The 19,867-nt window shown below is 44.8% G+C and overlaps 1 protein-coding gene across 2 annotated transcripts in view; it reads right to left on the bottom strand.

Annotated features, from left to right (window-relative positions):
* Positions 1–5,814: 5,814 nt before the first annotated feature.
* Positions 5,815–19,867, bottom strand: part of LAPTM5 (lysosomal protein transmembrane 5) — a 120,746-nt gene continuing 106,693 nt past the window's right edge. For both annotated transcript variants that reach the window (XM_043990533.1, XM_043990534.1), the window contains exons 5-10: positions 18,791–18,867; positions 14,173–14,304; positions 10,095–10,220; positions 9,795–9,890; positions 9,328–9,420; positions 5,815–6,671 (exon numbers count right to left, since the gene is read on the bottom strand). In XM_043990533.1, coding sequence (XP_043846468.1) covers positions 6,594–6,671; positions 9,328–9,420; positions 9,795–9,890; positions 10,095–10,220; positions 14,173–14,304; positions 18,791–18,867 — 602 coding nt within the window. In that variant the 3' untranslated portion in view covers positions 5,815–6,593. The remainder of the gene's footprint in view (positions 6,672–9,327; positions 9,421–9,794; positions 9,891–10,094; positions 10,221–14,172; positions 14,305–18,790; positions 18,868–19,867) is intronic.

Here is a 19,867-nt window from a genome sequence, read left to right as displayed (position 1 = left end):
GAGGTCCCTCTCCCAGCCTCGTCTCTTAAAGAAAAAGATTGTTCTAGCTGAGGACTTCATCTCGTTTGTGCTCTGGATGCACCTGACAGTTTGGTATAGGCTATGGACCCCCGCTCAGAATCAGCCTGCAATCAGAACTAAAGGAAACGCTAAATTTCTGTTAGAAAAGAAAGATTTTTTTCCCCCTATTAAGATTCACAGATTCCCTGAAATCCATCCAAGGACCTCTGGTTTAGAACCTTTGTCCTAGATGACCTCGAAAACTCCCTCCCAGATCAGATAGTCCACAAGTCGGTAAGAGAGAATGGGTATGAAGCACAGTGAATCGTGTCTCCCTAGTGGATCTTGTGATCTACTCCAACATCATTGTTTAAAGTTATTCAGCTTCATAATTCTGTGTTCTAAAGTCCCTTCTAGGTGTAGCATTCCATGTTCTCAGGCCTTTCGCAGCTCTGACATCTTGTGTTCTAAGGGCCTTCCCAGCCCTGACATCCTGTGTTCTAAGGGCCCTCCCAGCCCTGACATCCTGTGTTCTAAGGGCCCTCCCAGCCCTGACATCCTGTGTTCTAAGGACCCTCCTAGCTCTGATATCCTGTGTTCTAAGGACCCTCCCAGCTCTAAACTTACACGTGCTAAAATCTCTTCCAAACCCAACATTCTACATTTTAAGATGCCCACCACCTCTGATTTTCTGTTTGAAGGTCCCTTTAAGCTCTAAGATTCAATCTTCTCCTTTCTAACTAAGAACATATGTTCTGAGGCCTTGTAAGCTGTAAGCCTCCACAGTTCTTCCAGATGGGCCTGCAGAGGACACCAGCAAAGGAATGTGAGAGCCCTGAGGGTAGGGGCCCCAGGTCTCCAGAAGCATTGGTGCATGGTTTTTCCTTAACCAATGGAATGGTTATTCATCTACAAAGTTGACTGAGCTGAAATGGAAAGGAGTGGTAGGGCTATATATCTGGATCTTGTGCAGCAAATATATAAAGAAGACTCTGAGCAGAGTCTTTGGGGGAGTATCATCACTCCTAGGCAGCCTCCACCACAGCCAGGCCAGTATCTCCACTGTGTTTTCACATGCCATGTGCATGCATCCTTGCCTCTGCCTGTTCCCTTAGCTACACCCCTTCCCTATACACCAGCCCTGTCATCAAAGTTATTTCTCCTCTCTGGATCTCAGTTTCCCCATCTGTGAAATGACAAGGACGGATTCTATCTCAGACCTTCCTTCTAGCTTTGAACATGCTATTCTTTATCCTGAGATAACCAAAAGGTAAAGTCTGGGGGCTTAGGCCTTCCCTAAGAGAGGTCCCAGGAAAAGCACCCCCTCACTTTAGAATGGGAAACCTTTGGGAGGAACAAAAAGGCAAGGGCGGGGGGAACACAGAAGAGGACCAAAGGCAGAAGAAAGAAGGGGATCCATGGGGTTGCGGTAGAGAGCTAAGGAATGAAGTAAAACATTAGTCTTGGGCAAGTCTTGATCAATATTGGGAAAGTGGTCAGTAAGAACTGGATTGCATAATTTATTTTATTTATCTTACTTGTATCTACACCAAGAAAACAGAAGTTCTCCACCACCCAGCGCCACACCATCCTTATGTGCAACCATTGGTTATAACAAATGGAGAAATTTTGAAGGCTTTGCATAAGTTCACTTACCTTGGAAGCTTACTTTCCAGGGATGTACACAATGATAATGAGGCTGACACATACATTGCCAGAGTTAGCTCAGTGTTTGGGGAGGCTCCAAAGGACAGTGTGGAAGAGAAGAGGTATTAGGCTGCCTACCAAACTGAAGGTTTACAGAGGTGTTGTGCTGTGCTGACCTCATTGTTGTATGACTGTGAAACCTAGACAGTACGACCCAAGACAACTCTGAAGGACTTTTAAGAGACTTTTTTATTTTGCAGGCAATGGGGGTTAAGTGACTTGCCCAGGGTCACACAGCTAGTAAGTGTCAAGTGTCTGAAGCCAGATTTGAACTCAGGTACACCTGACTCCAGGGCCGGTGCTTTAACCACTATACCATCTAGCTGCCCCTTCTGAAGGACTTATGAAAAATGCAATCCATCTACAGAGAAAGAACTGGTGGTACTTGAATACAGATGGAAGTATATTTTATTATTGTTGTTAGTTCCTTTTTCTAAAGTTTTTTTGTCTGCTAAGTTTTGCATGACTGCACATGTATAACTTATAATTAATTGCTTGAGTTCTTAAGGGGGTATAGGGAAGAAGGAAGAGAATTTGGAACACAAAGTTTTCAAAATCGATGTTACAATTTGTTTTTACATGTAAGGTGGGGAAAAATTCTAAATAAATAAATGAATAAATAAACAAATAGAAACCTAGACAGTACACCAGTGCCATGCCAGGAAACCGTATCACTTCCATTTGAATTGTCTTAGGATGGTTCTAAAGATCACCTGTCAGGATAAGGTACTGGACACTGAGGTCCTTTTTCAAGCTAAACTGCCAAGTATTCAAATTCTATTACAGAGAATGTTTGAATGCCAGATGTAAGGTTGCCTAAAAGACTATTTTATGGAGATCTTACACAAGACAATCACTCACATGGAGGTCAGAAGAAGCAATACAAGGACACTCTGAAGAACTTTGGAATTGATTGTATGACATGGGAGACACTGGCACAGGACCATCCAGCATGGCATGCCTGCATCAAAGATGGTGCTGTGCTCTCTCTGTGAGGGAAGCAGAATTGGAGTAGCTCAAAAGAAGCATGAGAGGCACAAATTTAGAAACTTCTCCCTCACAAATGTTCACGTGGACTATTTGTGCTCAACGTGTGGTAAAACATTCTGAGCTCATGTTGATCTGATCAGCCAGTCAGACACACTGTACCTCTGACATAGTGATGACATCACTTTGGTCCTTTTCAAGAGCAAAGGACAACAAACAAACAACCAATCTGTCTCCCCATCTCTGTCACTAAACACAAGAGTTGCTCAGTGAGGGTTGGTTGAATAACATTGATTACGTTGGACAAACTGACCCACTTGCTGCTCACCATCTACAATGGTTTATCTCTCACCTTTGTTTCTTTGCACAGTCTCATTTCCTAGGATATACCAAATTTCCTCCCCTCCCCCCCTTGACCTCCATTCAACAGTCAGCTCAGATGCTAAATCCTATGCAAAGCCTTCCTTAATCCCCCACAGGTATTAGTGCCATCTCCCCAAAATTAATTTCTATATATTTTATATTTATTTTCACTGACTTATCTATATGAACATGTTATTTCTCCCAGGTAGAATATAAGCTTCTTGAGATCAGAGACGTGTGTGTGTGTGTGTGTGTGTGTGTGTTTATATGCCCAGTGCTTAGCACAATGTCTGGCAAATAGTAAGCACTTAATATATGCTTGTTGAATGAATGAATGAATGAATGAATGAATGGGCAAACTAGCAAATGATCTCTCTCCAAACTTGGACTTGATAGATACAAATTCAGTCCTCCATTCTTCTCTGGAGGAAGAGAACTCAATACATCTGCTGGTCTGGGTGACTCCTTCATGCTCATAACAAATATGGCAGCCACCAGAGCAGGCATTCCTGCCTGCTTCACTCCATGCTTCTGAAACTGAGGCAAAGATTCTGAGGCTGGCAAGCAGGTCAGTACAGAACTGAGAGAAGACTGGGGCTTGAGCCTCTTATTTCACTTGCTCAAAGCCTAAGTGCCCTTCTCCCAGCCTCTTACTCCCCCTCTGCTTCAGTCTCAGAGGGGAAGACCCTTCCCTTTCCAAGTTTAGCCTCCCCTTTGTACCCTTGTTCCCAACCCCTCCCATCTTCTTGGGATGCTTGTCTCATTGCTTATGCCCCACTCTCTTCTCTGATTATTCCCTATTTACCCATTGCCTACAAACTTGGTCAGATCTCCCTTATCCCAAAAAGCAAAAATAAAAACAACCAAAAACCCTTCTTTTAATGCTGTGATCTCCTCAAGCTCTCTTGCTGCCTGTAAGATTCCTTTGTTTCACTGCTAAACGCCTGGAAATAATAGCCAACACTCATTTCTTTCACTCCTCCTCACCCACTCCCTCCCATCCCTTTGCAGGCAGATTTCTGACTCCATTCCTTGACTGAATCGCTCTTTGAAAATGCTTGATCCAACAGAGTTTTTGGCGGTCTTCATCTCCCCTCACTTGCTGCAGCTACGGAGGAGGCCCGGTGGTTCTGGATTCTCTTTCCTCTCTGGGCTTCCACAATGCTGCTCCTGCTCTCTCTGGGTTCCCCTCATCCTCTAACCACTTTTGATTGGTCTCCTTTGTTGGATTCTTCATTCATCTCCCACCATCTAAGCTGGGTATCTATTAAGGCTCTGTCCCAGCTCATCTCCAGTCTCTACATCCTTATCCACATTGATATCACCCTTTCCTCCGGGCTCAGGTCTCCTCTCTGCCTTTTGGACATCCCCACCTGGGAATCCTAGCTCTACCTCAAACTAACACATCAAAGAACCAAATTTACTATATTTCCCCTGAGCTCTACTCCTTCTAATCTTCTAGAGTTCCCTTGAGGGTACCAGTATTTTTCCAGTCACATCGTAGGCTTAAAACCTCAGAGCTGTTTTTGACCTTTCATTTTGCCTTTGCCTAGGTAGTTCAGTGGATAGAGCTCCGGGTCTGAAATCAGGAAGGCCCGAGGATTCATCTCCTATGGTTCCTCTTTTATAAGGAGCCATCCCTGATCCCCCCCCCCTCCGCCCTTTAGTGAGAATGTCCTCTCCCTCTCCATTCATCCTGGAACCTTTTACTTAGCTCTCTTCTTTGTCTCTGTCAGATGATACCTTGTATTATGCTTGCCCGTGTACATATCATCCTTCCCACTCCCATGTAAAATGTAAGCTCCCTGAGGGAAGGGACTATCCCTTTTTTCATCTCTATATCCCCAGTGCCCAACAAAGTGACTTATATTTGCAATTCTCTTAGGAAGGGGTGAAACAAACATTTATTAAGCACCCACTGTGTGCCAGGCACTTTACAAAAATGATCTGGGGGGGGGGCAGCTAGGTGGCACAGTGGATAAAGCACCGGCCCTGGAGTCAGGAAGACCTGAGTTTAAATCCAACCTCAGACACTTGACACTTACTAGCTGTGTGACCTTGGGCAAGTCACTTAACCCTCATTGCCCAACAAAAAAACAAACAAACAAAAATTATCTCCTTGATCCTGGGACATAGATGCCGTTATTATTTTCATTTTACAGTTGAGAAAACTGAGGCAGACAGAAGTTAAGTGACAGTCACATAGTTAGAAAATGTCTGAGGTCCAATTTGAATTCAGGTCTTCCTAAGCTAAGCACTGTAGTCACTATACCACCTAGCTTCCTTGATATATGTGCTGAATTGAAGTGAGAGTTCAAGTAGAGAAATAATCAGGAATTGGTCTGATAATTAATCACCTCTCAACTAGGTACTGGTCCTTCCCGTACTATTAACTTATTGTGTGACCTTGGGCAAATTATTTCCTTCTTCTACCAAAGGAGAGGATTGAACTAGGATGCCTTCCGGTTCTAACATTCCATGATCATAGGATCCCTCTTGATTTACCAGTGAGGATCAGAGTGGCCAAGTGACTTGTCCAAGGTCACACAGTCACTAAGTAACCTAGGTGTGTGAGTCAGAGCAGGGAGAAATCATTTCAGCCAATAAGATCCCTCCTCCCTCCGCCTTCTTCCCCACCCCCCTTTACCCCACCCCCCATGGTTCTATGCAAGTGCGTGGGACGGAGTGGGAGTTTCTAGTCCTAAAACAAACTAGCCCTCGGAGTGTTCACACTTCAAGAACTGAGCCAGTCATAGAAAAAGCTTTAATGCAATTTTAATGAAGCCCTTCCCTGTTACAAATGGAAAACAACTATACGGGGCCCAGAAACCTCTTTCCCTTCACCCAGGTCCGGCTCCCCGTCTCTAGCCCTCCTCTCCGGCACCACAGAGGGGCCAGTATCTAGGCCTCTGGAGCCTCTCTCATAAGCAGTAGCCAGTAGGGAAGTGATTCTGAAGAGCCCTGCAGGCGCCACAACCACTGCAACTTCGGGGAGGACGTGGCTTCAAGTGTTCAGCCAAGCAGCAAGACGCATGCACTTCAGGTTGGCTGTTGGTTGACTCATTCACTACGGTCTGACTGTATTGAAAGCTGTTTGATGTAATGAACCACCCCGGGACTAAACTGACTCACAGTTACCGACAAAAGTGGCCCATGGATTCAACTAGGAAGCAGCAAGGTGCTGTGCGGAAGGATCCTGAGGCAAAAGAATCCCAGCTCTGCGGATTGCTATCTGTGAAGCTTTGGGCGGGTCACTTTCCCTTTCTGGGCCCGAGATTCCACATCGGTAAAACGAGAGGGTTTGGACCCGATGGTGCGAAAGGTCCTCTCTAACGTTAGCCAAGACAGTTCATTATACTGGTGGGGATCATAAGAGACCCCCGCCCGCCCGAAGGGGTGAAAGAGACCTGGGCTTTCCTAGGGTTGGTACGAAAACAAACACATCTGGGAGGAAGCTGAACAGTAACTGTGAGCCATTAAAAGCAAAAGGAAGCTTCTGTAGCGACTTGGCCCAAGGGAGGAGGGAGCAACGCGGCTCACACGGCCGAGTAAGGAGGTGGGGCCGGCTCCTTGGAGGGCATCGCCACGGCTTCTTCATAGGTTGGCAAAAGGACCTAGAAGGAAGACAAGAGAAAGGTGGGTGATGGATGCAAGGACTCCGGGCACATTCTAGGGCTCTGCTCCTCAGCTGTGGCCCCGTTCCTGGAATTCCTATAGAATCCCAAGACCTCGGAGTAGGAAAGAACTCCAGAGACCCTCCAGAGACCCTGGAGTCTCCCCTAAAACACCAACCTCCCCCAAAAAGTCATCATCCGGCCTCTGCTTGAAGACCTCAACTGACAGGAAACTCACTTTTCAAGGCAGCCCATTGTATTGTCAGTCAGTCAACAAGCATTGCTTAAGTGCTTAATGCATACCCATGACATTTTTCTTTATGCTATGCCTCCCTGTAAGTTTCTCCTTTCAGTCCTGCTTCTGTCCTCTGGGACTAAGCAGAATATACCTAGTCCTCCTTCCATGAAGATATCCCTTTAACTACTTGAAGACCCCAGTCTCATCTCTTCTCTGGTCTTCTCTTTTCCAAGAGAAACACCCCCCCCCCCCCCCACCTAGGCCCGGTGCTCTGTGCACTATGGCGCCACCTAGCCTTCCAAACTTGTATGATAATCCTTCATTATCTTGTCCTCCTTCCTCTGAATATCTATCTACCTTGTCAAAAATCTATCCTAAAATGTGGTGCCCAGAACTAAAAATACTCCAGAAGTGGTCTGAGAAGAGAAGAGAAATGACTAGCAACTACTTGTTTCTATATTGGGACAGCCTGAATTTGAATCTACTCTTTCAGCTGCTACATCCCCTCTGACTCATACCAAACTCTTGCAATCTACCAAAAAGAAAATGATCTTTTTCCCATGAACTGCTTTCGAGTGACATGTACCCCCTCAAAAATCTGTTATTAGGACACCTGGATTTTTTTTTCCTTTGTTAGAAATGTCTTCCTTCTATTGGTCTGCCTCCCCATAATGTGTCTCCATTGCTCCCAGTTCTGCCCTCTCTGAGGCCAAAGCAAATAAGTCTAATTCCCTTTATTCTATATATAGGTGCAGTTTATTAAAAATTAATAATCATTCAAGTGTAGAATATTGCACTTATCCCCATTAAATTCCATTTTATTAGCTTCACCCCATACATTGCAACCTGTTGAGATCTGGGAGTAAACATATCAGCTATGACTTACATCCTTATGTCCTCCACAGATTGAATAACCAGGTCACCTATTCATTCATCCAAGTAATTGATTTTCAAAATTGAAAACACAACCAAGGAAGTCATTATTAAGTGAGGATTCTCAGTTGTTTCGCCTGGGGTCCATAGTAAATAGTTCAGTATAGTGGAACATCATTGGCTTGGGAGGTAGATTTCTTTCTAGCTCTGTGCTCTATGAATCTATAAAAGCTGATTTCAAGTATTTGAAGGACAAACAAGGGAAAACCCTCCAGAGAGGCAAATTTAGACTAGAGGTCAGGAAAATCTTCACAATTAGAAGTGGCCTCCTATATGGTGCAGTGGATAGAGCACTGGACCTGGAGTCTGGAAGTTGTTATTCAGCCTTTTCAGTCCTGTCTGACTCTTTGTGATCCCATTTGGGATTTTCTTGGCAAAGATGCTAGGGTGGTTTGTCATTTCCTTCTCCAGCTCATTTTACAGTTGAGGAAACTGAGGCAACCAAGGTGAAGTGACTTGCCCAGTATCACACAGCTAGTAAGTAGCTGAGGCTAGATCTGAATTCAGGTCTTCCTGACTACAGGCCCAGTGGTCTATGCACTGTCACTTAGTTGTCCCATAGGTAAAAGGACACTAAAAATGTAGGCAGGGCCAGTGCCTTTTGGGAGACACATAGAAACACTGGTTGAAACTCGTTTTAAGAATAACTTCAAAAAAAAAAAAAAGAATAACTTCAGGGACAGCTAGGTGGCACAGTGGATAGAGCACAGGCCCTAGATTCAGGAGGACCTGAGTTCAAATCCGACCTCAGACACTTGACACTTACTTAACCGTGTGACCCTGGGCAAGTCACTTAACCCCAATTTCCTAACCAAAAAAAAACAAGAAGAAGAAGAAGAAATTCAGGGGCATCTAAGAGGTGCAGTGAATAGAGAACAGAAGGATCTGAGTTCAAATCCGGCCTCAGACACTTAACACTTACTAGCTGTGTGTCCCTGGGCAAGTCACTTAACCCCAATTGCCTCAAAAAAGACTAATTTCAGCTTTTTAGCTCCATCTCCATCTCTTTCTCTCTGTTTCTGTCTCTGTATCTCTCTCTCTCTGTCTCTGTATCTCTCTCTCTCTCTCTCTCTCTCTCTCTCTCTCTCTCTCTCTCTCTCTCTCTCTCTCTCTCTCTCTCTCTCTCTCCCTTTCCCCAAGGTTCCTGGAGGTCACATTTGAGAAGAGTTAGAACTAGCCATTTCCATGACAAGGATTAGCTGCACTAACCATGCCCTCAATTCAATTGAAGTAGGAGAGGGAGAAGAGACTGAAGTTGCTGGAATGAGGGAGGGAGAAAGAGGCCAGATTTGGGAGGAATTTAATTATCCTGAGGTCATTGAGAGGAGGAAGCTGCTACCTGGTAGCAACCCATTTTAACACATTTTTCTTCCTAATTAGGTTCTAATCTCCATATGGTATTTTTTACACTGCTATAGGTTAGAAAATATTAATGTGCCCCTCTAAATGTCTCCACCCTGGTTACAGCTTAAGTTAAGTGCTTACCTTCTGGAACATCTTGGTATTGACTTTGTCCTCAACCCTATTTAGGGATTTTATGTACTTGTAGCATCTCCAAACACACTTGAACATATAGACCTGAAAAAAAATTGACTGGAGTTCAGAGTACGAATTACAAAACCCTACATCCTGCTGGGGGTAGGAGGGAGAGGGAACACTTTCAGTCTCTAATACCCCAATGTAATTGACTTTATTAGACCCATTCTGTTCTAGATAGGAGAGATCCATATTCCATGAGAGCCCTTGTCTCCCTGGGATAATGGGAGATGGAGGGAGGAAAAAAAGCCAAAAGGGGAGGTAGAGGCAAGGAGTGTCAGTCATAAATTTTTGCCATTTTCAGTAATTTGCCATGACTATACTTGGGCCTGACCAGTCCAGAGCCCCAGGACTCACAGTGCTCCCTAAGCAGTTTGAGGGGAGGGAAGGACAAGGCGAAGAGGGACCCATCATACCTTCAAGATAAGGACGATGATGAATGCTATGGAGAATCCAATCATCAGCTTGACAAACTGGTCTTGAGTCATGCCTTCTCGACTTGGGAGGTAATTCTGTAACAGTCACAGAAACAGATGTCATCAACTGTTATTTTAGGGAACCATCTGAAGACCTGAATTGAGCTACCGTCACTTATAACCCAGGATCTTCAGCACTCCTAAGCACCTTAAGAGTGGGTGTCTATTTCATTCATATCCCGAGTAAGTAGCTCAGGCCAAGGCTAACAGCCAACTCCTCCAGGCATCGATCTCACTCACCATATGGTTCATGGACTTGAAGTTGAGATAGGTAGGGACTTCCATGTAGGAGCTGCAGAGGGTCAGGATGCTGAGACAGAAATCCAGCAACTGCAGAGTCATGAGAGGGACTTTGAAAGGCCCCTTCTGGAAAAGGAAAGGAAGAAGAGAAAGGTATGTGAGTTGGCATTACTTGACAGACTAATCCAGAACCAGAAATGAACTATAGATGCATAGAAATTCAACAAATACATGTTGAAATGATTTGAAGAGGAGTCAGAAAATTACATAATTGTACTTAAGTATTGTATTTCTTTGAATCTTGTTCTACCTGCATGTTCATTTAAAGACAGTGATAAGATGTTATGATTTGAAAAAAAATTTATTTTAAATTTTTAAAAAATATGTTAATCTTTGGTTTGGATGTTTTTTGTTGTTGTTTGTTTTAAAATAAAGAATTACTTTTCAGAGGAAAAAGTGTAACTTGCTACATTCCTTGTTTCTCCTGGCTGTGGGAAGGCTACCCTTTTTAATTTTGAGACTAATGGAGCTGCTAGACTTGGAGTCAGGAAGTCCTGAGTTCAAATCCTGCCTCAGACACTTATTAGCTGTCTTACCCCGGGTGGGTCACTTGACCTCCATTTCCTTTAGTTACCTCATCTGTAAAATGGGCATGGAGGCAGCTCGGTGAATAGAGTGCTAGGCCTAGAATCAGGAAGACCAGAATTCAAATCCAGCCTCAGGTACTCAGTAGCTGGGTGACCCTGGGCAAGTCACTTAGCCCCTGTTTGCCTTAATCCCCTGGAGAAGAAAATGACAAACCACTCGAGTATCTTTGACAAGAAACCCCCATGGACAGTATTGGCCTGCTACAGTCCACAGAGTTGGACATGACTGACCAACAACAACAAAAACGAGCATAAAAATAGTCCCTACATCTCAGGGTTGTTGTGAGAATCAAATGAGATCAAGTTTATAAAGCACTTTACAAACCTCCAGACACCATATAAATGCTAGCTACTGTTGTTATTGCTCAGGCGCTGTTAGGTAGTAGTATGCAGTTCAGGGGCAGCACTTAGGAGTAAATCATTAGCTTGGTTTACTAATCTATAGCTCAAAAGTAGTCACAAAGCCTGGCCCAAACCCATAATGCCTACTGCTGGGCAGTCTCTGACAGCTACACCTCCCCAGCGCTTCTCTTTTGGGGGGCTAAAAATCCCCACTTCCTCCTACCAATCCCTAGAGGACCTGAGTCCACGCCTCTCACAGTTCTGATCATTCTCCTCTGGATGTGAACCAGTGGGTCAGTGTCATTCTAAATAATAATTGCTAACGTTGAGATAGCACCTACTATGTGACAAGCACTGTCCTAGGCACAACTTTCCAAATATTATCTCATTTGATCCTCACAACAACCCTGGGAGGAAGGTGCTGTTATTATCCCCATTTTACAGATGAAGAACCAAGGCAGATGGAGTTTAAGTGACTTGCCCACACAGTCATTGTCTAGGGCGGGATTTGAACTCAGGTCCTCCTGACTCCTGGCAGGCCCCACATTCATGGCACTTTGGCGCCCCCTACCTTACTCAGGTCCTCTAAATGTCCTTGGTGCCCAGGACTGGATCTAATACATACCAGATGTGGTCAACACTGTATTTTTTTATCACTGTAACATGAGATCACATTAGCTTCCATATCACACCGTCCATACTGAGGTTATAGCCCATTAAAACCCCATGTCTTAGGATTGTTGTTTAACCACATGCCACTTCCCCACCTCCCCACCTCCCCACCTCCCAATCCTATATTTGTGCAGCTGATTTATTTTTTTTAACCCAAATGTCAGGCTTCACATCTATCCCCATTGAATTTCCCATCATTAGAAGTGGCCCATCACTCTGGCCTTCCAAGGTCTTTTTGCATCCTAATTCTGTCATCTAGCATGTTAGCTGTCCCTCCTGGCTCTGGGCCATCCAAGGATCTGACAAATAGCCCATCAAGGCCTCCATCAAAGGGATCGGTGAAAATGTTGGAAGAGAAAAGAGCTGAGCCGTGATGGATCCCCACTTGCCTCAATGCCTGGCTCTGCCTGACTGCTTAATTAAGGCATTTTTTAAAAGGCTTTGAAGAACAAGAATTGAAACAAAAAGGGTGCATGCTTTATAATCTGCCATGGTTCTGTGGTCTGGTGTTCTCGGTTCTAGCGTCTGATGACATGAGTCTAAACCCTTCCCAGTCTAATGCTCTGTGAGTCTGCAGAAAAGAGCTTTCAGAGCAGCCTTCGATGAGCCAGAATATTCAGATCACCCAGACATTTCTTTCCCCCAAGGACTCTGATTGTTCAAAACGTCCAAAACTTAAGAGAGAGGTGGGCTTCCATTCAACCTAGGCTTTCTCTCTTCTTCTGATCCACTGCCCACACCAACTTTTCAGAAGATTCTAATTCACCCACTTGCCTGCTAATTACCTTTGCTCATCAACTCTGTCCCCTCCATCTGACTGCCTCCTACCTACCCTGCCTAGCCCATAGAATGACCTGGATCACCACCCACATAGAGCTCCTAGCTCTACAATTTAAAATCTGAAAACCGCACTCCTGTCTCTAGCCCTATGGTCCCTTAAAAGTCTCTGTGTAATATCTGGGATTTAATGCATCACAAAATAAATTCCTGTGAACCATGGAGAATGGACTTTTCTGACATTAAAAAATATATGCTTTTGCATTTCCCTCTTTGTGTTGGAAAAGTGGAGGTCTACAGATGCCAAATGTTGCATACACTATCCAAGTAAGTCAGTGTGTTAGTTGGCTTTTGTTTAAATGTTTTTTCCCTCTTTCTTCTAAAGGAAGACTCACTGGGAGTTGGAGAGGAAGCAGTACATTTGGAAAACTATGGTATTAAAACAAAAGGCATCGATAAAACTTTTTTATAGTTTTTCAAATAGAAAATATAGGATGACAAAAACTCCCATAAATTAATATTATTTAAATGAATGTGTATGCTGCCAATGAGAAAGCAAATTTTCTGCTTTATAAAATGGACAAGTAAACATCCCATATGGCTTCCTCCAGGAAGGACATCTCCATCAAAGGAAAGGTTCTAATTTATTCAGAAAGATCAGGAAAAAAATACTTTCCTGATTTGCCACTTCCTTCTCCAGCTCATTTGACAGATGAGGAAATGGAGGCAAACAGGGTGAAGTGTCTTGCCCAGGGTCACACAACTAGTGAGCATCTGAGGCCGGATTTGAAGACCTCCTGACCGCCAGCCCAGCATGCTATAATCCATTGAGCCACTTTGCCACCCAGCACATTTTGGGGGGGGGGGGCAATGAGGGTTGAGTGACTTGCCCAGGGTCACACAGCTAGTTAAGTGTCAAGTGTCTGAATCCAGATTTGAACTCAGGTCCTCCTGAATCCAGGGCTGGTGCTTTATCCACTGTGCCACCTAGCTGCCCTCCCCCCAGCACATTTTATCAGTATTGCATTAGCATTACTGCTTTTAAAGACCCAAAGCAAAGCATCACTCAAAGGATAATGGACAGTGGGTGTGAGTAGGCTGCAATAGATAAACAATGAGAAACTCCAAAATAGGACAGGATTAAGAAATTAATTAAACAGTGTCATCAAGGAAAAACAAGGTCTGGTCAAGTGGAAAGAGCAGAGGAGAGCAGGTGAACAGAGTGCTCTGCAGGTACCCCTGTGACATGTGGTGGGGGGCGGAAATCAAGAAAGGGCTCCCGCATGCCAAGTGGATCCTCTGGGACAAACATGGGGGAGGACATAGACAAGAGTTAGTTGCACAGGAAAGGCAGGCCTGTGTGGGTTTCCATCGGCACTGCTGAAGGGAATTTCCAATCAATGAATCACAGATCCAGTTGAGTGGTAAGCCCAAATAAATCATGGATAAAAATAAAAACTTTTATCCCCCCAAAAAAACAATAAATAAAAAGGAAAATGTGATCTCATCAAAAGTCACATTGAGAAGCCTCATGCCAAAATATGCCCTGTGTGTTTAACCCTAAGTAGGCACCTGCCTCACTGAGCTCAACCTCTCTCTCCCCCTGGGGCCTAAGCTGGTCTACGAGGCTGGGTACTTACCGCTTGTCTCCCTCGGGAACCAAACTTCAGATAGGCAGGGAGTTCAATGTAGGCGCCAAGCAGCGTGAGGAGGCACAGGAGAAAATCCATGATTTGCAGAGACAGGAAGGGCAAAAGATGTCGCTCCCGGTTCTGGAAGAAGAAAAAAAAAGTTTTCTGACTGCCAGTCTGCCCTTCTTTAATTTTTTTTTTTTTTAGTGAGGCAATTGGGGTTAAGTGACTTGCCCAGGGTCAAACAGCTAGTAAGTATTAAGTGTCTGAGGCTGGATTTGAACTCAGGTACTCCTGAATCCAGGGCCGGTGCTCTATCCACTGCACCACCTAGCTGCCCCAGCCTGCCCTTCTTGAAGAACAGATGCTTTCAATCTCCACAAGAACCCCACAAGGAAAGAAGGGCATCAAGTAACTGGCTGGTCTAGAGAAGGGAAAGAAAGGGAAGGGAAGGCCCTCCCAGATTCTAGAAAGATCCTGTGCCTCCAGATGCCCAGCATGGAAGCAATGGGGTACACTGGAAAGAGCCCTCCCATCTCCCATCTGAAACTTTCTGCGTAATCTTGGGAAAGTCATCCTGGGCCTTGCTTTCCTCATATGTAAAATGAAGGGTTAGCACTAGGAGGGCTGTGGGGTCCCTTCCAGCTCTCAATCTAAGATCTCATGAAACCTACCACCAGGCCATGGAAATTGCATGCAAAATCCAGGCCATTGCTGAGCTATTTTAGGCAAAAAGGTTCTTGGGGGGAGGGGAGGTTTGACCTGAATTATCCTAGTGACAGATCACTGCTGATTCCCAAAATGCCTGTGACACTGCTTACTGATTGTTCTGAGCCCTCTGTTTTCACATGGCAGACCTAGAACCAGCCTAAAACCAGGGCCATCATGTTACCCTGGTTTGGAGAAAGTCAACCTAGGCCTTCCTTGAACTCCAAACTCCCTGTCTTATATCATTCCTTCTTCCTCTCTCCGTATGGCTCCCCTCCCTTCCTCTACTTCCCAGAATTGCCTCATTTTAGGGTCTCATTATCCTTCTGCTGCTGAATCCACTTGTATCCAAACCATAATTTAAGTTCCAGATCTAGAGTAAGAGGATCTCGACTCTGATCCCGGTTCTGCCTCTTAATTACCTGTGTCACCCTGGGCAAGTCTAAACCCCCTCTGGGCCACGATTCCCTCATCTGTAGGATGAAGAAGTTTGACTAGGTGATCTCTAAGGGCCAATTCTATGATTCTATCATCCTAGGAGACCACCCAAACCTTGCAATTGTTGTTCAGTCATTTTTCAGTCGTGTCCAACTGGCTTTTCTTGGCAGATACTGGAGTGCTTTGTCATTTCCTTCTCCAACTCATTTTACAGATGAAGAAACTGAGGCAACCAGTGTTAAGTGACCTGCCCAGGGTCACACAGCTAAGTGTCTAAGGCAGGATTTGAACTCAGAAAGTTGAGACTTCCTGATTCCAGGCCACCGTTTTATGCAGCTGCTCTGGAAACCAGCATGGACCTTCTAATACCAAACCCTAAAATTATCCTTCCTTCTTGCCCCAAGGCCTCAAACTCTCATCCTTTTGGTCAACTGGTCTCAGCCAAAGCTACTGCTAGAAATTGACTTATCTTCCAGTTCCTGCTAAAATATGAATAATAAGTAGATTATAGGTGCTTTCCCTCCCAGAATTCTGATAACCCAAAGGGACTATCTGATAGTCTAATCTCAAGCAATGTGATAGATAAACAGCTTGGCAGTTATCTGATGGTAAGAAGACCTGATTGGTCCTTGTTCCCTGCAGAAAGGCCTTTTTCAGGACCCCTTCCCCCACTGATGTCATTGGAGGTACCCTGCTTATTGGATCTGAGTGTTTCCAGGGCCCCAGAGGCAGAGAGGAGAGATAGTTCCTCTTTCCAGTGATGCTGAGTCAAAAGCCCCATGATGGGGCCCCACAAATGCTAAAGAATATCAGGCCATTGTCAGTTTCTCCTCTATTTTCGGACTGTGAGACTGGGAACATGTGTGTTCTTCACCCTAGAAGTCTCATAGCCAAAGAGGAGTGGCAAGTGGGGGCTTATGTGCTGGGAATTCAGGCCAGAGACAAACCTAGGGCCTGAATTCCCTCCCTTTGCCTCCAGGGTCTGATGGTCTGAGCCCTAGGCCAGGGGTCAGAAGACATGAGGTTCTAGTCTGAGCTTTACCACTAACTCACTATGTAACCTTGGCCTAGTTACTTCCCTCCTCAAACCTCGGATTCTTCCTCTGTCCAGGGATGATTATAATCCCAGACCACAGGGCTACTTTGAAGGTTTAATTGAGATTCCCTATGAAAGGGCCCTAAAAATTATTAATGTTAGATATGTGTAAGGACCTCGTGAACCAATTAATGGTTCCCCCAGTCTTCTGATGAGTTATCAGGGATTTGAGTTCCCACCATAAACCCATGGCCAGAATGCCACTCTAGCTCATCAAAGGACAATAAAGACAGAAAATGACTCTTGAGTCCAATGGTGCAGAGACCTTGTAAGGACTTGCTGGTGGACACCTGGTCTAGGGTCATATCTATGAGAAACCCCAAATAATCCATTGCAGGTCCTTCACTAATAGGGTGGCTAGAGAAAAACAGATTCTCCCAGGTTTAGGGCCAATCCCTCCCCAATGGGATCCAAATTGTGGTTCAGTGGTCAGATATGATGGTGACCCCAAAAGAAGCTTCCACATCAGCCCCAAATTGTTTGGGGGCAGGGGGGTTATGGTACTGTTTAGACATCTTTTGATCCAGGTCTAACTGCATCCTTAGGTTTTTTCCAGAATTTGGTTCATTCCCAACACACTCCTTCCCAATCCCACTTCTGTTACTTGCTCATCACTGACCAAGTCTACACCCAGAACCAGCCCCCAGGAAGTCAAGGACATTTGTCTTTGGGAGCCTTTCTTCAACTGTTCTCTCCTCTGAGCCCCAGCCCCCAGGCAAGTATCTAGTGTCCCCAGAGGACACTGGTGGGGACCCAGGCAGGGCCTGCTTGACTCCAAAATAATCCTTCCCACCCTCTTTCTTCCTCCCACAAAAACTTCCTTCTCTCAGTGCCTCTGCTCTCAGTAGCTGCCAGGAAACTAAGGTCCCCCCCCCCCGCCCCCCACAAGAAACTCACACTTAGGGAGAAATGACTAATAACAGTTTCCTGTGCTATTTGCTTTGCAATAGAGGACACATGTCTGAATTCAAAGAAATTAATCTCTAACAATGGGATTTCACACTCCCTGGTGGGCCAGTAGAGGAGAAAATTTGGAGTTAATGTGACAAGGAAGGGCTTCTGGAAAGATACAAAGTACTTTAGCAACTGGCTTCTCATTCTGATCTTCACAACAACCCCCTGAGGCAAGCATTATTTAATCAATTTTTTTTTTTAGTGAGGCAAATTGGGGTTAAGTGACTTGCCCAGGGTCACACAGCTAGTAAGTGTTAAATGTCTGAGGCCAGATTTAAACTCAGGTACTCCTGACTCCAGGGCTGGTATGCCAGTGCTCTATCCACTGCTCCATCTAGCTGCCCCTATTTAATCAATTTTAAAGATAAATAAAACAGGCTGGGAGGGAGAAAGTTATTTGACCAAGGTGGCAGGAAAAATAAATGACAGAGGGGGCAGCTAGGTGGCACAGTGGGTAAAGCACTGGCCCTGGATTCAGGAGGACCTGAGTTCAAATCTGACCTCAGACACTTGACACTTACCAGCTGTGTGACCCTGGACAAGTCACTTAACCCTCACTGCCCCGCCAAAAAATAAAATAAAATAAATGACAGACTTGAGCCCTGATCTACCAACTTCAAAACCGTGTTCTTGGCACTATACCAGTGTCTCTTAAGCAGCTAGATGAGGTAGTAGGTAGAAGCAGTGTGACCCTAGACAAGTCCCTTAACCTCTGCCTAACTCAGTTTCCTCATGTGCAAAATGGGGATAATAGTACCCACCTCCCAGGATTGTCGTGAGGACTTCACAAATATTAAGTGATATAAATGCTAGCTATTATAATTATTACTTTATGGGACAGTGGATAGAGTACTGTCCCTGAAGTCAGGAGGACCCGAATTCAAATCCAGCCTCAGATACTTACTAGCTATGTCACTCTTAACCTCAATTGCCTCAAAAGAAACAAACCAATTATTACTTTACATCTTGTAGATGGTCACCTATTGGATGTATTTGCATATCTATACAAACCCCCAGATAATCCATTAGAGGTCCACTCAAGTTTCCAGCTCTGTACTGGTTACCACAGAGAAACAAATTCCCACAGTCAGATTGCAACTCCCTCCCCAGTGGGATCCAAATGGTCCCTTGGTGGTCAGATATAATGGTGGCCCCAAAAGCCACCCACCATAGAATGGAGAATTGGAGTCCTTTGTGCTTCAGATTCAGAGAGAGGGAGAGACAGAGAGAGAAACAGACAGAGAGAGAAACAGAGAGAGAGAGAGAGAGAGAGAGACTCTCCCCCAGAAGCGATGAGCCTTTGAAGTTAACGTAGGCTCTTCTCTTCCTTGAGCTCTCCAAGTAAGCTTCTGAGATGTCCAGCTTATCAGCTGGGCTGGAGAGGGATTTCCGGTCCAGTGCCAATGGGCTGTGCCACTGGCTGCCTCTTACCTTCAGGACACCATAGAGCAAGCTCACACTGATGATAAAAAGCATGATGATGAGCAGGAAGCTGGAGGCAATGTCCGCTGAAAACCAAGGGAAAGGATAGTGAGGGACCTTGGGGTCCAGCCTCAGGAAGCAGACCTGGAGTCAGAAAACCCAGATTCCAACAGGGACTCTGACTCTTTCTGGCTTGGCAACCCATAGGCAAGTCGTCTACCTGCTCCTTTCCTTTGTTTTTTTCTGTGCCTAAGGTTACTTCCTGTTCTAAGTTTCTGTTCTGATCTGATTTGACCTGATCCAAGATGAGCAAGTTCATGGAGTAGAAAGAATTAAGAGAGCTGGGTTCTAGGTTCTGTTACTAGCTTACTGTGTGACCTTGGGGAAGTCACTTCCTCTCTCTGAGACTCAATTTCCTCACCTGTTAAAAAAAAAGGGAGTTGGACTGAATCACCTCTAAGATTCCCCATAGCTCTGCCATTTTCTAGAACTCTCTAAACATCAATTCTGCCCAATTAATCAACCAGCATTAATTAAGCACTTACTACATGGGGATAGAGACTCAGGAAAGACCACATGTACATATAGGTGGTCTTTAAGGTCCTTTTCAGAGTTAGAGTTCTGATCCTTGGTATGTACAAAATACATGGGGTCAGTGAGACTCTGGTATCAGAAAGATCTGAGTTCAAACCTCAGATATTTAATACCTTGTGACCCTGGGTAAGTCACTTGATCTCTGTTTGCCTCAGTTTCCTCATCTGTAAAATGAACATAATGATAGGAACTACCTCCCAAGGTTGTTGGTGAGGTCTCAAATGAGATAATATTTGTAAAAACAAAAACAAAAACCCAATCATTTAGCACAGTGTCTGGAACATATTAAGTGCCACATAAATGTTAATTCTTATTTTTATTATTAACTACAAGGCAGTTTGGGGTAGAGTGAGAGGCACTGGGTTTTTAAAGAAATAAGGAATTCTAAGAGTAAGAGATGAGGAGGGAGGGCACTTCAGGCATGAAGGACAGCCAGTGCAAAGACACAGAGATGAGAGATGGAGAGCTGATGAGTTCAGAAGTGAAAGGGGC

This window comes from Dromiciops gliroides, chromosome 3 (assembly GCF_019393635.1).
Source record: "Dromiciops gliroides isolate mDroGli1 chromosome 3, mDroGli1.pri, whole genome shotgun sequence".
In the NCBI taxonomy this organism is placed as follows: domain Eukaryota; kingdom Metazoa; phylum Chordata; class Mammalia; order Microbiotheria; family Microbiotheriidae; genus Dromiciops; species Dromiciops gliroides.
This window is presented reverse-complemented; position numbering and strand designations above follow the sequence as displayed.